The sequence below is a fragment of the Canis lupus genome, chromosome 17, assembly GCF_048164855.1.
Source record: "Canis lupus baileyi chromosome 17, mCanLup2.hap1, whole genome shotgun sequence".
Taxonomy (NCBI): domain Eukaryota; kingdom Metazoa; phylum Chordata; class Mammalia; order Carnivora; family Canidae; genus Canis; species Canis lupus.
The window spans coordinates 14993353-15007099 of NC_132854.1; the positions used below are offsets into that span (position 1 = coordinate 14993353).

General features: G+C 37.5%; 1 protein-coding gene across 2 annotated transcripts in view; it reads left to right on the forward strand.

Moving 5' to 3' along the window:
* The window catches only part of UGGT2 (UDP-glucose glycoprotein glucosyltransferase 2), a 191763-nt gene that overhangs the window by 159152 nt on the left and 18864 nt on the right, over positions 1-13747 (forward strand). For both annotated transcript variants that reach the window (XM_072782599.1, XM_072782600.1), the window contains exons 32-37: positions 23-121; positions 1432-1516; positions 4924-5106; positions 6894-7054; positions 7680-7794; positions 11943-12059. In XM_072782599.1, the coding sequence (XP_072638700.1) occupies positions 23-121; positions 1432-1516; positions 4924-5106; positions 6894-7054; positions 7680-7794; positions 11943-12059 (760 nt within the window). The remainder of the gene's footprint in view (positions 1-22; positions 122-1431; positions 1517-4923; positions 5107-6893; positions 7055-7679; positions 7795-11942; positions 12060-13747) is intronic.

Here is a 13747-nt window from a genome sequence, read left to right on the forward strand (position 1 = left end):
ATCACTACTTTTTTATTCCAAGTTTCACAAGAAGGTTGCACAAAGAAAAAGACAAAAACGAAGCAGATATTCTAAACATTTTTTCAGTTGCTTCTGGCCATCTGTATGAACGCTTTTTAAGGTACGTATATTTTTTATCCAATGCTTTGAAAAGTAATACATAGTTCAAAAAGAATTTCAAAAGTTTAGAAGAATAAAAGAATGTACAGTGAAAAAAATCCACCTGTTTTCTTATTACCCAGTCTCCTTCCAACAGGAAACCAATATTATTTTCATAACTTGTCAGATATATTTAGATAAGCAAATATATTTTCTTCATTTTTAACTTTTTACTTAAAAAATAACAAAGTATATGTTGTTCACCTTGCTTTTTTCTTTCTTTTTGAAGATTATTTCTTTATTTGAGAGAGAGAGAGAGAGAGTACATGCAATTAGGGGGAAGAGCAGAGAAGGAGGAAGAGAATCTCAACCAGACGCCCCACTGAGCATGGAGCTAGATGGGGGCTTGATCTTACGACTCTACCCTGACATCATGACCTGAACCAAAACCGAGTCAGTTGCTCAACCAACTGAGCTACCCAAGCACCCTACTTTTTTCTTTCTTAACTTAAAATTATGAGAACAGGGCTTGATTCCATGACCCCAAGATCATGACCTGCACCAAAATCAAGAGTTGGATCCTTAACTGACTGAGCCACCAGGCGCCCCACGTGTATTTTTGAAACACAGATTGGTTCTGTATGGCTAGGAAATAAACATATGTTGTTGTAACAATATGATATGTAAAAAAATGTATATACAGTAAATTTCCCTTTTCTGGTGAGGAAATACCTTATTTTACAAAAAGGGGTAGGATAAGAGGAGGAAAGCCTAATTACAAACTACAAAGGGCTGTTTTTAAAATTTTTTATATAGAAGGATGTCAGAGAATCTCTCAAAAATATTTGAATATGTGTTGAGATTTTAATATGGCACTTTAGATAGATCTGTATCTTCTCCAGCCAGAGGTCTAGCATAGGAAGAAAAGTGACCCATCCAGTGAATTTACTGAAACAGGTTATTCAACTCTTCCTGTTTCATATACCTGATATTAGCAGCATAGTAATAGAGTGGAGATTAGAATGTAGTTCAACTAAACAAGACTATTTCGGGGTCTACTGAAACAAATGAAAATCAGTTTATTCTGCATAGAGTGTGTGTGTGTGTGTGTGTGTGTGTGTGTGTGTGTGTGTGTGTAATGTATATATCCTTACACAGTATATACTTGCCAAGGAATCATAATTTGTGAAAGTACTTAAGTCTATTTCTCCATAATTCATAGTGAAAACTTAGTATCTGTAGGTAGGTATATATATAATAATTAAAAGCCTTTGGGAAAACAGGATGAACTCCCATTAATGTTAACTTACTGGGTTTAATGTTCCCTTACAGAATTATGATGCTTTCTGTTTTACGTAACACCAAAACACCAGTGAAATTCTGGTTTCTAAAAAATTATCTCTCACCAACATTTAAAGTAAGTGCATTAATCTTTTTATTATACAATGGTTCAATATTTGAATAGTAAATTCTTTATATTGTTGTAAGTTCACATAATATTTTCAGAATGAGTCTTTTGAAATTACTATTTTTAATCAATTTTAAAACTTTGGTATTCACTATTATTTTATCTAAAGAAAAATTCTATGCTGTTTTTAAGGTATTTAAAAGGACAGAGGAGATGGTTTAAAATCAGGAAGATCAGTGGCTTTTCATGATAATGAATATAATTAAAATTTGGCAATGAAAAATATGTACAGATTGTCAATAAAAAGAATTAGATACTGTCATAATTTTACAAAGATAGGCTAGAACAGTAGTATCTGGAGAATATGAAAAACTGTATCATAGGAAATAAATTTGATAGTCTCGAGAATAAAAAGGCTCTTTTATCTTTGTGTAGTATGGTGATTGCTATGGTGGTGGTTTGGGTACTATATTTAGAAGTGTGAGGCATTTTATCTTAAGAAGTTTTCAAATGGCCAACCACTGTTACCCTTTACTCAGCCTCACACTCCTGCCTCAAACTGTACCCTGTTTCTCCCATCCTACAGGTTCATCAGATTTCATGTAAGTTAGGGTCTCATTCATTAGCAGTTCAAAGGAGTTCACTTTTTCTAATCCAAAACCAGTGGTAAAAGCAGAAATGAGAATAGCCAGCCATGTTTTTATTCCCTAATATTGCTGGCACATTGCTAAGTACTTTATTACCTACATGATTTAGTTGCTCTTCATAACATTCTGTTCCCAGAAAGCCAAGATGCAGAAATCACATAACCGGCCTATACAGTTGGGAGGTATCCAAGCCTACCCTTAGGTTCAGAGATTAACTAGAAGGACTCACAGAACTAAGAAAAGCCATTATACTCCCAGTTACAGTTTATTACAGCAAAACAATACAGATTAAAATGAATAAGGCAAGGAGATGTGTATGCACAGGGCAGGGTTCAGGGGAGACCAGAGCCAGAGCTTCCAGCTGTACTGTCCCAGTTGGTGGACAGAGCCTATTTCTCCCAGCAAACCTGTAACAATACACGTGGAATGATGCCAGCTAGGAACGTTCACTCAGACTTTGGTGTCCAGAGTTTTCTGGGGGGTTGGCCACATAGACCCACCAGACTGCCACCTGACTGACCTTTTTGCCTCCAGCCCCTCCAGAGGTTGAGCGTCATGATACCTTGTGGCTCAGAGTCCCAACTGTAAGTCCCATTGTTAGCAGAGACTATTTGGTGTGGCCCAAGACAGGACAGTACAAGGATAGAGGCTACCTCCTAGGAACCTGGGGCAAAGTCCCTAATGCTTCTTTGAGCAAAATCTGTCATTTAAAGCTGAGGCCTGAGATCAAACAGCTAATTAAGAACATAGCTGAGATCTGATCCCAAGCATTCTGCCCTTAAAGCCCAGGTGCTTTACCCTATGTCACAGCCTTTCCCACCGCCACCACCAAGAGTGCTACCTGTTGTGCTCATTTAGCAGTAGACAAACTAAGAAAGAACTCATGAATATAAATAAGTCATACTAGTTTGTTACCAAATTTTTGTGGGGTTTTTTTTAAGATTTTATTTATTCATTAGAGACAGAGAGAGAGAGAGAGAGAGAGGGTGGGGCAGAGACACAGGCAGCGGGAGAAGCAGGCTCCATGCTGGGAGCCTGATGTGGGACTCAATCCCGGGACTCCAGGATCATGCCGTGGGCCAAAGGCAAGCACTAAACCGCTGAGCCACACAAGCATCCCCATGTTACCAAATTTTTCATGTTATCCTACTTGACAAACACTACATAAGGGGATTAATTCTACAGATAGTAGAAGTACAGAAGTACAAGATAGTACAATCTGAAGATTCTCTTAGCAGGCAGTGATACCATTCAGTGGAAACATAGTGCCGTGTCTACATAATGTTCTTACTCTACCACATGGCCAAAAGTAACAGCATATCTGAAATAACATTTTCTGTCTTTTTGGAATTCTGTTCCTTTCTCTCAAAATGTTTATCTTTTTGAAACTTTTCAGTGAAGCACAGTGTGTACAAATCATAAGTGTGCAGCTTGGATGAATTTTTAAAAAGTTAAAATACCGCATAACCAGCAGTCAGATACAGAAATCACTAGTACCCTAGATCTTTCCTTCCAATTTTCAAAACATACTTCATCTTTTCCTTCAAATCTTTGATGAATTATACCTACTTAGTGAATAATCCTTTCCTGACCCATAATCTCAAATTACAGTCCATTCTGATTTTTCACTCTACTTCCCTCTCCTTTTTAAAACTTTCCCCCCCTAGCACTATGTTCTGTAGATGACTTTCTTTTATTTTCTGCCCACCACCTCTAAAATAAAAGCCTTACAGGGACCATGACCTGTATCTACTTTGTTCCCTTCTGTATCCCTAGGGCCTATAGTAGCGCCTGGCACCTAGTACATGCTCTGTGAAAATGTTAATGCATATTTGTGGATTAGCTTTTCTACTTTCTCCTAGTATACTTTTTTAAAAATTTGAAACCAAAACAATGGTTCTCAGCAACTGTCCCAGCCATAATTGCAACATTTCAATTCACAGATAAGACCACTGCTTACTCTAAGGAATGTAATTTAAATCCACAAAATTGCCTACAAAAGCAGGAAGAAAATTAAACTAGGTGCATAACCAGCAACAAGCTACAAATGAGAACCAAGGAGGAAAAAGCAAGTTCTATTATCTGCTGAGCCATCTTTCCTCACTGTTGTAGCACTCTCCCTTTGACTCTGGGGCTCTTGAGCCAAGCCTAGCCAACAGTGTATTTCATTAACAGGTCTGTTTTAAACAGAATAAGATAGTCTAAGTCTGTAAGACTCTGAATCTAATATCAAACATCCAGATCCACAGTGACTGCCCTGTATTTTTAATTTTTGAGTTAGTCATAAATCTCAAATGTGAAACTTCTGTAGAGAACCTAACTTATCAATTTACAACTCATTTTGTGTTTTTTTGCACACCCTCTTCATGTCTTATCTGTCTGACCAGCCAACATGTTCACATTCACATAAACTGTTTGATGCATCCATGTTCCAAGATCCAGACACTTTTCCTCGTATAGTCAGGCTTTCTCAGGTCAAACATTGGTAGTAAAAACTAGAGGAACATTTATTTTAGTTAATAAGCTTGCTAGTCAATATGGTGTACCTATTTTTTAATGTCATCTATACTTGTTGTTTTATATTTGTCAGCACTTTTGTATTCTTCAATAATAGATATAAGTTGTAAAAGTAACTTAGGCATTTTACCAATTAGCTTATAACAATTTATAGTAAAACTCTACTTTTTACAATGTTAATTTTTTTCTCTAAAACAAAAATTATTTTCTCTCTTGAACATGTTGGATTTGTGTGTATGTGTATGTTTTTAGGAGGTAATTCCTCACATGGCTGAGGAGTATGGATTCCAGTATGAACTAGTGCAATATAGATGGCCCCGCTGGCTTCATCAGCAGACTGAAAAACAGAGGATTATTTGGGGTTACAAAATTCTTTTCCTCGATGTCCTTTTTCCTCTAGCAGTGGACAAAATCATTTTTGTGGACGCTGACCAGGTAATAAGATTAATTATTGTTTTTAGTATCACTTAACTTTTTTTGTACTTCTGTCTGAGTGTAGGGACTCCATTTATGTTGCTGGTGTTCATTATTATCTTTGTTACCACACCACATAAAAATATGTGACAGGAATATGATACATAAGGAAAATATCTTTAAAAATAATTTTAAAAAAAAGACTGTCAGAATTCCAGGGGAAAATCCAATGTATCACAAAAAGTACCACTTATTATTTAGAACATGGTAGTTTTCTCTCTGAAGTAGTAGTTTTTTAATTTTGGTAATTAAAAAATAAGTACTGACATTAGTCACAATAAAAGTAGTTGTCTGAGTTCTTATGAAAATGAGCTGATTGTTTAAAATGAGCTATTTCTTCTTGCTGAAAAAATTGGCTATTACAGGTAACTCTCCTTGAGTCTCCCATGGCAATTGTGGGCATTAGCCAAATCCTCCTCACTCTACTTAAGGGAGATAAATGTCCCAAATTTAGCCCCCAAAAAACCATTACAGTATTCACCTTTCAAAATTTATATATCTAAAAATTTACCCTTTGCATGCCTTTGTAATCATCAATGGGAAAAAATATTTGAAAAATACACAGAATTTTTAAGAACAGTGAGGTGTAAATATTAACATTACATAAATTGTACAAGTTAGTACAATTTATATTTAGGACAAAAAGTATATTTTCAAATCCTGTATTAGAATTTACTTATAAACTCTATTATTATTTTTGTAGTATTTTCCAAATTGAGAAGTATAAATCATTATAATTAAAAATTAAGAAAACAGGCAAATGTGAGTAATGAACTAAGGACTTCCACACATACCATCTAACATAAAATATATTTCTCCTGTCTTCCCCCAACTTACACAGTGATATTTCCCAGCAGGCTTGAATCTGTTAAAAAAAAAAAAAAAATATGTGTCTGAATGGCACAGTTGGTTGAGCGTCCAACTCTTGGTTTCAGCTCAGGTCATGGTGTCAGGATCCTGGGATCTAGCCCTGCATCAGGCTCAGCATGGAGTCCGCTTGGGATGATTTCCCTCCCCCTCTACCCCTTCCCCTGCTCACACTCACTTGCTCACTCTCTTAAATAAATAAAATTTTTATTTAAAAAAGAAACATACTAATATTATTTCATTAAAGCCATTGAAGATTCATCAGGAGGTTTTTCTTTATCATTCAGACTAATATTTGTCAATACTACAATAATGGAGATTTATCATAATTATTTTGAATTATTAGTCTATACCTTGATAAACTAAGAGTGGCATACTATGAAATATTTAATTTCTTCCCAAAATACACTTTGTTTAAACTGTCTTCATTAAAGTGGCATGACAAGGGGTGTGTGGGTAGCTCTGACTTCTGCTCAGGTCATGATCTCGGGATCCTGGTATCAAGCTCTGTGTAGGTCTCTGTGCTTGGCAGGGAGTCTGCTCATCCCTCTCTCTCTCTGCCCCTCCTCCTGCTCATACTCTCTGTCAAATGAATAAATCTTAAAAAAAAAAAATGACAGAACAAACTCTTCTTGTTACTGAGTAAGACCACTGTCATATAGACTAGGCATATACATCTTAGGTTTCTTTTAATCTATAAGAACAAGAGAAAAGGAACTTAGTAAACTCCCTACTGCTTGAAAGAGCTGTGAGAAAAAATACAATTTTTATTTCCACAGTCAGGTAATGATTTGAAATTCTCATAAAAAGGGGCTTATTATATAATAATAACATTATATTAGTTGATAGTTTTCATCAGAGAAACTATTTTAATTATTTAGATTGTGAGACATGACTTAACAGAACTCCGAGATTTTGATCTGGATGGAGCACCTTATGGGTATACCCCATTTTGTGATAGCCGCACTGAAATGGATGGATATCGTTTCTGGAAAAAGGGATACTGGGCATCACATCTTTTAAGAAGGAAATACCATATCAGGTAAGAAAACTTCTACTCTTCCTTTTTAGTAACTAAATAACTTATTGGATCACAATACTCAGTTTTTTTGAAATCAGACAATAAGGGCAGCCAATTAATGTTTATCGCACACCAGTCACTCTTACAAGACTTTACATGAATTAACTCATAAAATCTGTCTGACAACCTTTTGAGATACTCTTACCCTCCTTTTTATAGATGTGGAAACTGAGGCACACAGCACTCATGTAACTTGCCCAGGCTTATACTGTTAGTGCATAGCTGAGCCCAGGAGTTAAACCCAAGTAATAGGACTCCAGTGAGAAGCTCCTAACCACTACAGAATAATAATTTGTTACAGAATAACTTGTTGCATACTGTCTTCAAAGCTGCTGTTGTTTTGTAGAGCCATGACTTTCATGGTATCTTAGAAAAAAATTTGAGGTGACTCTACAAGGATATGATCCTAACAGTATTTATAACAAACCTCAGACCTCTCAGAAACAGTTGGGAGAAAATTCATGAAAGGATTCATTCTTATTAGACCCAGGGCTATCTAATGTCAGTTCCATTACTGTGGACAGTCACTGGGGGGAAGTGAAAATACATGACCAACTTGAGCCACCAAGACGGTTCACTGTTGCAGTGCCTTGTATGTAGTGGATCTCAAGAAGTTCCGAAGAATTGCAGCAGGGGACAGGCTCCGGGGCCAGTACCAAGCTCTCAGTCAAGATCCAAACAGTCTTTCAAACCTCGATCAGGTAAGTAGAATGTTCCCAGACTCATTTTCGACACATAGATACAGACTGTTCCAATTCCCTGCTTGTAACCTTCAAAATCTTACATTTTCAGCCTCTTTCTCCCCTTGGTACAATTCTGTATTGGGTATCTCAACTATCTTGACTCACGCATAATTTTTTCACTTTCAGTTCAACATTTTCAAAACAAATCATACTTTATCTTCACTTTTCTCTCCTTAGACCTTTTTGCCCCACTACATGCTCTGTCTTGCTTACCATATATTTTTCTTACTTCCATCATCATTTAAACATGTCTCTATCTCTGATCTTTAAGACAAATACCCTTCGTCCTGTGTCCCACCTGAACTAATTAGCCAACAAATTTCCAGATTCACTTAACCTAATGATATAACCCGGAACCTCCCAGAATTATGAGGACAACTAGCACAGCTTCCCCAAGAGGGTCACTGGAAGTGAGGATAAGCAGAATCATTTCTACTTTGCCCCCTGGGACCCATGTAATTCTTCCATGTGATGACACAGCACCATATAATGGCTGGTGATTTAGACTATAATGCTGCCTCTGGAGGACGACACCCCACTTTTGCAGGGTACTGTCTCCAAGGTAGCACCTCTTGTGCCTTCAGTAAATCATTCTATTGCTCTGTCAGGCCAGCAGCTTCTGTGTAGAATGCGACAGGACCATGGGATCTCTTGGTCATGTGCTCTCTGCCAGGCTTCCTTTCCTTGCTATGAAGTGGGTCTCTTGGTCTAATGCAATATTAAACGGAATCCCTTCTCAGTGGATAGCTCTGTAAGCCCTTCAGCAATGGCGCTCAGTCTTTGCAAGCAGGAAAGGCAGACCTATACACAGAATGTATATAATTCAGTTCAGAAAAATCTATGTCCCTAGTTGGTTTAGAAAGGGTCCAATCTAGTCAGCTTGCCACCAAGCAGTTGATTAGTCTTTACAAAGTATAAATGCTATGTCAGAAGCTCACTGTTTGTCTCTGCTATTGGCAGCTCTAAGAGCTAGATCAGACTTGGTAAGTGGGAGCCCATGCCATTGGGCCCACACATAGTTTCCATTTCTGCCATCATTGAATACCCCTTCATGTACCCATTGTACCATTGGAGTGGTCAGTGACCAAGGCTGGCTGGCTTACATCAACAGGCCACATTCATTCTGTGTGTCACCTGGTGCTACTTTTCTGTTGAATGCTTTCTGGTAGATATTTAACATGCAGTACACAAAGATCTTGATCATTTTTGCCATTCTCATAGGTTCATCCATAAGCTCCTACCCCAGAATTCATTGTCATTAATCTTCCTTTCTGGGCTTTTTTTTTTTTTTTTTAAGATTTTTATTTATTCATGAAAGACACAGAGAGGCCCTGTGAGGAGCCTCATATGGAACTCAGTCCCAGGACCCCAGGATCACAAACTGAGCCAAAGGCAGATGCTCAACCAAGGAGCCACCCAGGCGCCCCCCTTTCTGGGCTTCTGACCAGTCACCTAAGCCATCCACCATTTCACTTGAATTTATTTGTATTTTAGCCTTCTCTTTACATACAAAGTGAATGATAATGTACATCATCTGAATCAGTTAAAACAGGTATTAGAGGTAGATTCATAGGACTAAACACTTCCCTAAAAGAAAAGAAAAAAGGTGTCAACCTCAGCTTTTTACCTAGAAACTAGAAAAAAAAAAAGAACAAATTAAAACCAAATTAAGTGGAAAGAGGGAATAATTAATATTAGAGTAAAAATTAGTGAAATTAAAAATGATGTTTTTATAAATTTTCTTATGAAGCCAAAGCTGTTTTTTTGAGAAAATTTATAAAACAAACCAGTCATGGATAGTGCCCCACATCAGGCTGTGCACTCAGCAGAAAGCCTGCCTTTAGATTTTCTCTCCCTCTCCCTTTGCTTCTCCCTCTTTTTGCACTCTCTAAACAAATAAATACATAAATAAATTTTTTTTAAAAAGACACCTATGAAAAACTTACAGCTAACATCATACTTAATGGTGAAATACTGAATACCTTCCCCCTGAGATCGGGAACAAAGCAAGGATATCTACTCACCATTTCCATTCAACATTGTAGTAGAGGTACTAGTACATACAGCAAGGCAAGAAGAATAAAAGGCATTGGATTAACAAGGAATAAGTAACTCTTTTTTGAGACAGTAGAATCATTTATGTAGAAAATCCTCTGTAATCTACTAAAAAGTTGTATGTAACCAATAAGCATACTTAGTAATACTGCAGCTATAAGACCAATATATGAAAATCAGTTCTGTATTTCTATTTACTAGCAACAGTTGGAAATTAAAACTGAAAAGATACTATTTCTAATAGCATTTTTAAAATTAAGGTCATATAGAAATGCAAATAGCCAAAACAGCTTTGAAGAATAGAGTTTGAAGACCTACTTTACGTGATTTCAAGATTTGTTATAAAGCTACTGTAGTCAAAACAGTGTGCTTTGGTGTAAAGATAGGTAATTCAATCCATAAATAGGAGTAGAGATTCCAGAAATAACCCATACATTTGAACAATTGACTTTTGACAAAAGTGTGAAGGCAATAAAAGCCTTCTAAACAAATGGTACTGGAACAATTAGACATCCATTTGCAAAACAAAACAAAAAAAACGCTCCCATCCTTAATACATACTACATATAAAAATTAACTCAAAATGTAACATGAATCTAAAGTTAAAATGTAAAACTATAAAACTTTCAGAAGATGAGAAAATAAATCGCTGTGGCCTTTGCTTATGCAGATGTTTTTAGACCTGTTAAAAGTATGATTTACATCGAAAATAATTAACAAATACATTAAAGAACTTTCAAGATTCATTACTAAGAAAGAAAATAATCTTGTTTTTTAAAAAAACAGATTTTAACAGACCCTTTACTTTGCAAAGGTGATGGTCAAATGGCAGAAGTCCCTGGAAAGATTGGAAGATAGTCATTAGGGAAATGAGAAAACTACAATGAATAATTCCACACACTGTTAGAATGGTTGATATTAAAGAGACTGACCATACTAAGTGTTGACGAGGATGTAGAGCAACTAGAACTCGCATACATTGCTGATGAACATGTAAAATGCTGTGTAGCCATTTTGGAAAACAGTTTGGCAATTTTCTTATGAACTTGAATTTATACCTACCCTGTGACCATTCTACTTCAAGGTGAAATAAAAACATACGTCAACACAAAGACTTGTGCATGCAAATCCTACAACAATCCCATTATCCTTATCTATTGCTCCCTATGACTTACCCAAAAATAGCACTTACACTAACACACAGTTTTGGTGGGCCTGACGTAGCTGGGCATTCTGCCCCACAGTCTCTCATGAGGCCAAAACCATTGGGGAGCCAGAGATTGCCATCTAATCTGAAGAGTTGGCTGGGCTTGGGCACTCACGTGGTTGTAGGCAGGACCTAAAGGTCTTTGTCACTTATGAGGCTTATTTACCTTACAAAGTTCCTTTTTTTTTTTTTTTTTTTAAGATTTTATTTATTTATTCATGAGAGACACAGAGAGAAAGGCAGAGGGAAAAGCAGGCTTCATGCAGGGAGCCTGATGTGGGACTCAATCCCGGGTCTCCAGGATCATGCCTTGGGCCTAAGGCAGGCACTTAACCGCTGAGCCACCCAGGGATCCCCTATAAAGTTCCTTTAACCCAGGAGCCAGCAATCTTTGATTAGAAAGTCCTGAACGATGCAGAAATGTGAAAATACCTGGAGCACTGTTCCCTAACAGGGAAGTAAAAGGTCACCTCCGAATCTAGAGTGGGGTGGTAGCTGACAGAAACAGCTAGAGCCGGCATAGTGTGGGTGATCGTTTAGTGTCTCGGGGCAGGTGGAGGCAGTGAGGCTATTTGGAGGAATGGGGGTGGTGGGTGTCTGGGCTTCCCACTTTATCCCTGATGCCAGGGGTGAAGTCCAGACCAGAGCAGCTGTGGACGTAGTTCTAGTGCATGGGTTCATCATGACACAAGATGATTGGGTCATAGTAAGTATTTAATAGCTTAAAAATAGATATCATAGATCTGCTGATTTTTTTAAACCTATTTTTATTTTAATTAACATCATCAACCTTATTCCCTCTGACTAATTTCTGTGTCTTTTTGTTTAAATCATATTTATATAGGATCTTCCCAACAATATGATTTACCAAGTTGCCATTAAGTCTCTTCCTCAAGACTGGCTGTGGTGTGAAACGTGGTGTGATGATGAATCCAAACAGAGAGCCAAAACCATTGATCTGGTAAGTGCATAATCATCTGCTTGTAAGCAGATGTGAAAATGTTCAAATAGAAGTATTTTCTCTTTTACAGACAGAATGGCACCCATATGGCACACTTCTGCTTTGTCCATTATATACTATTCTATATACTTAGGTTGGCCAAGTACAGGGTGTGTCACGGGGCCTCCAGAACCACCCCCAGATTTGAGGAATCATTAAGAGGACTCACAGGACTCAGAATACCACCCTACTCATGGCTGTGCTTTATGCCAGTGTCAGAGGGATAAGTCCAGAGCAAGCCTGGTGCAAGCTTCCAAGAGCCTGTGCACTCACACAGGACGAGCTTGATCCCTTAAGCTGTGAGAAATTCCACAACACTTGTGAAGTGTTGTCTCTCAGGGCAGCTTATTAGGAACCCAGTGCCCAGGATTCTTACTGGGGGCTGATCACATAAGCATTCCCCCAACCTGTTGCATACCAGGCACTTAACACTTAAAACACTTAAAATTCCCAATATCCAGAAGGAAAGCAGGTGTTCAGCATAAACCTCAGTGCTGGCACAGTTTGGGCACTCTTACCAGGAATGGTGGGAACACTCCTGAGACCCAGGTTCCCAAGTTGCCAGCCAGGGGCCATCCTTGCAAGCAGGACTTTCTAAGGATAGTGATCTCGGGCTTGCTGTGTTACTCTTTTGTACACAGGGGCTTCTGAAAAAAAGGCCATGAGCTGCCTGAAGTGTTCATAGATTAACTATCATCTTCATATATAATCAGTTTGGTTCTCCTGCCAGTATTTTCCCCAAATGAAACAACCAAAATAATTCTGTTTACTTAAATGATCCTATACATGTCTGCTTTTCTTCTTTTTGAGAAATATTTTTCATATTAATTTTAAGCAGATTAACTGTGCTACATAGTTTAACTCCCTAGACATGAAATATTTTTTACATGAAATATTTCAAACTGATTTATTGTCCAGCTGTTTCAAACTCACATTACATTACTATGTTGTCTTTAATAGTTATAAGATATTGTCATTCTACTTCTGACCATCTTGTTTTTATGGGCTAATTTAAGTTTTAAATATTTATAAGGTCTTCAGTAAAAAATATTAACATTCATACACTTTTGAACAAAATAAGACAATAAAATATAGAGATATTTTCTAGGTATGTGTAGAAATGCATAGAAAAAAGGCATGCCAATGTGTCAGGTTGCAATCAAAGGTAATAGAATGTAGCAGAAACAAGTAAGATGGCATCGTTAAGAAGAAAGGAAGGGACTTTCTTAAGAGAGGTCAAGAATATTACTGAAGGAAACTCATGAGAGGTTGTTAAGGTTGTGCTGGGATACACAAGTTTATGACTCATACATTAGTGACCGGTCTCCTTGGGATCCGTAATACTTAGGTTAACTGAGCTAACTCTAACAAACCCCCAAATTTCAGTGGATTCTCACTCACCTAAGAAAAGCTCTAAGTGGGTGTTCTTTCAGTGAGTAGCTTCCTTGTCCGGCATGACTCAGGGACCAGCCTCCATCCACCTGTGGCTGCTCAGCCTCTGAGGGCCTGACATCATCTGTATCCATCTGGAGCTGATCTATCCACTGTGGCAGCCACTTGCCATATGTGGCATTGAGCACTTAAAACGTTGCTAGTCTGAATTGAGATGTGCTGTAAAGTGTAAGATACCAGATTTTGAAGACTCGTTA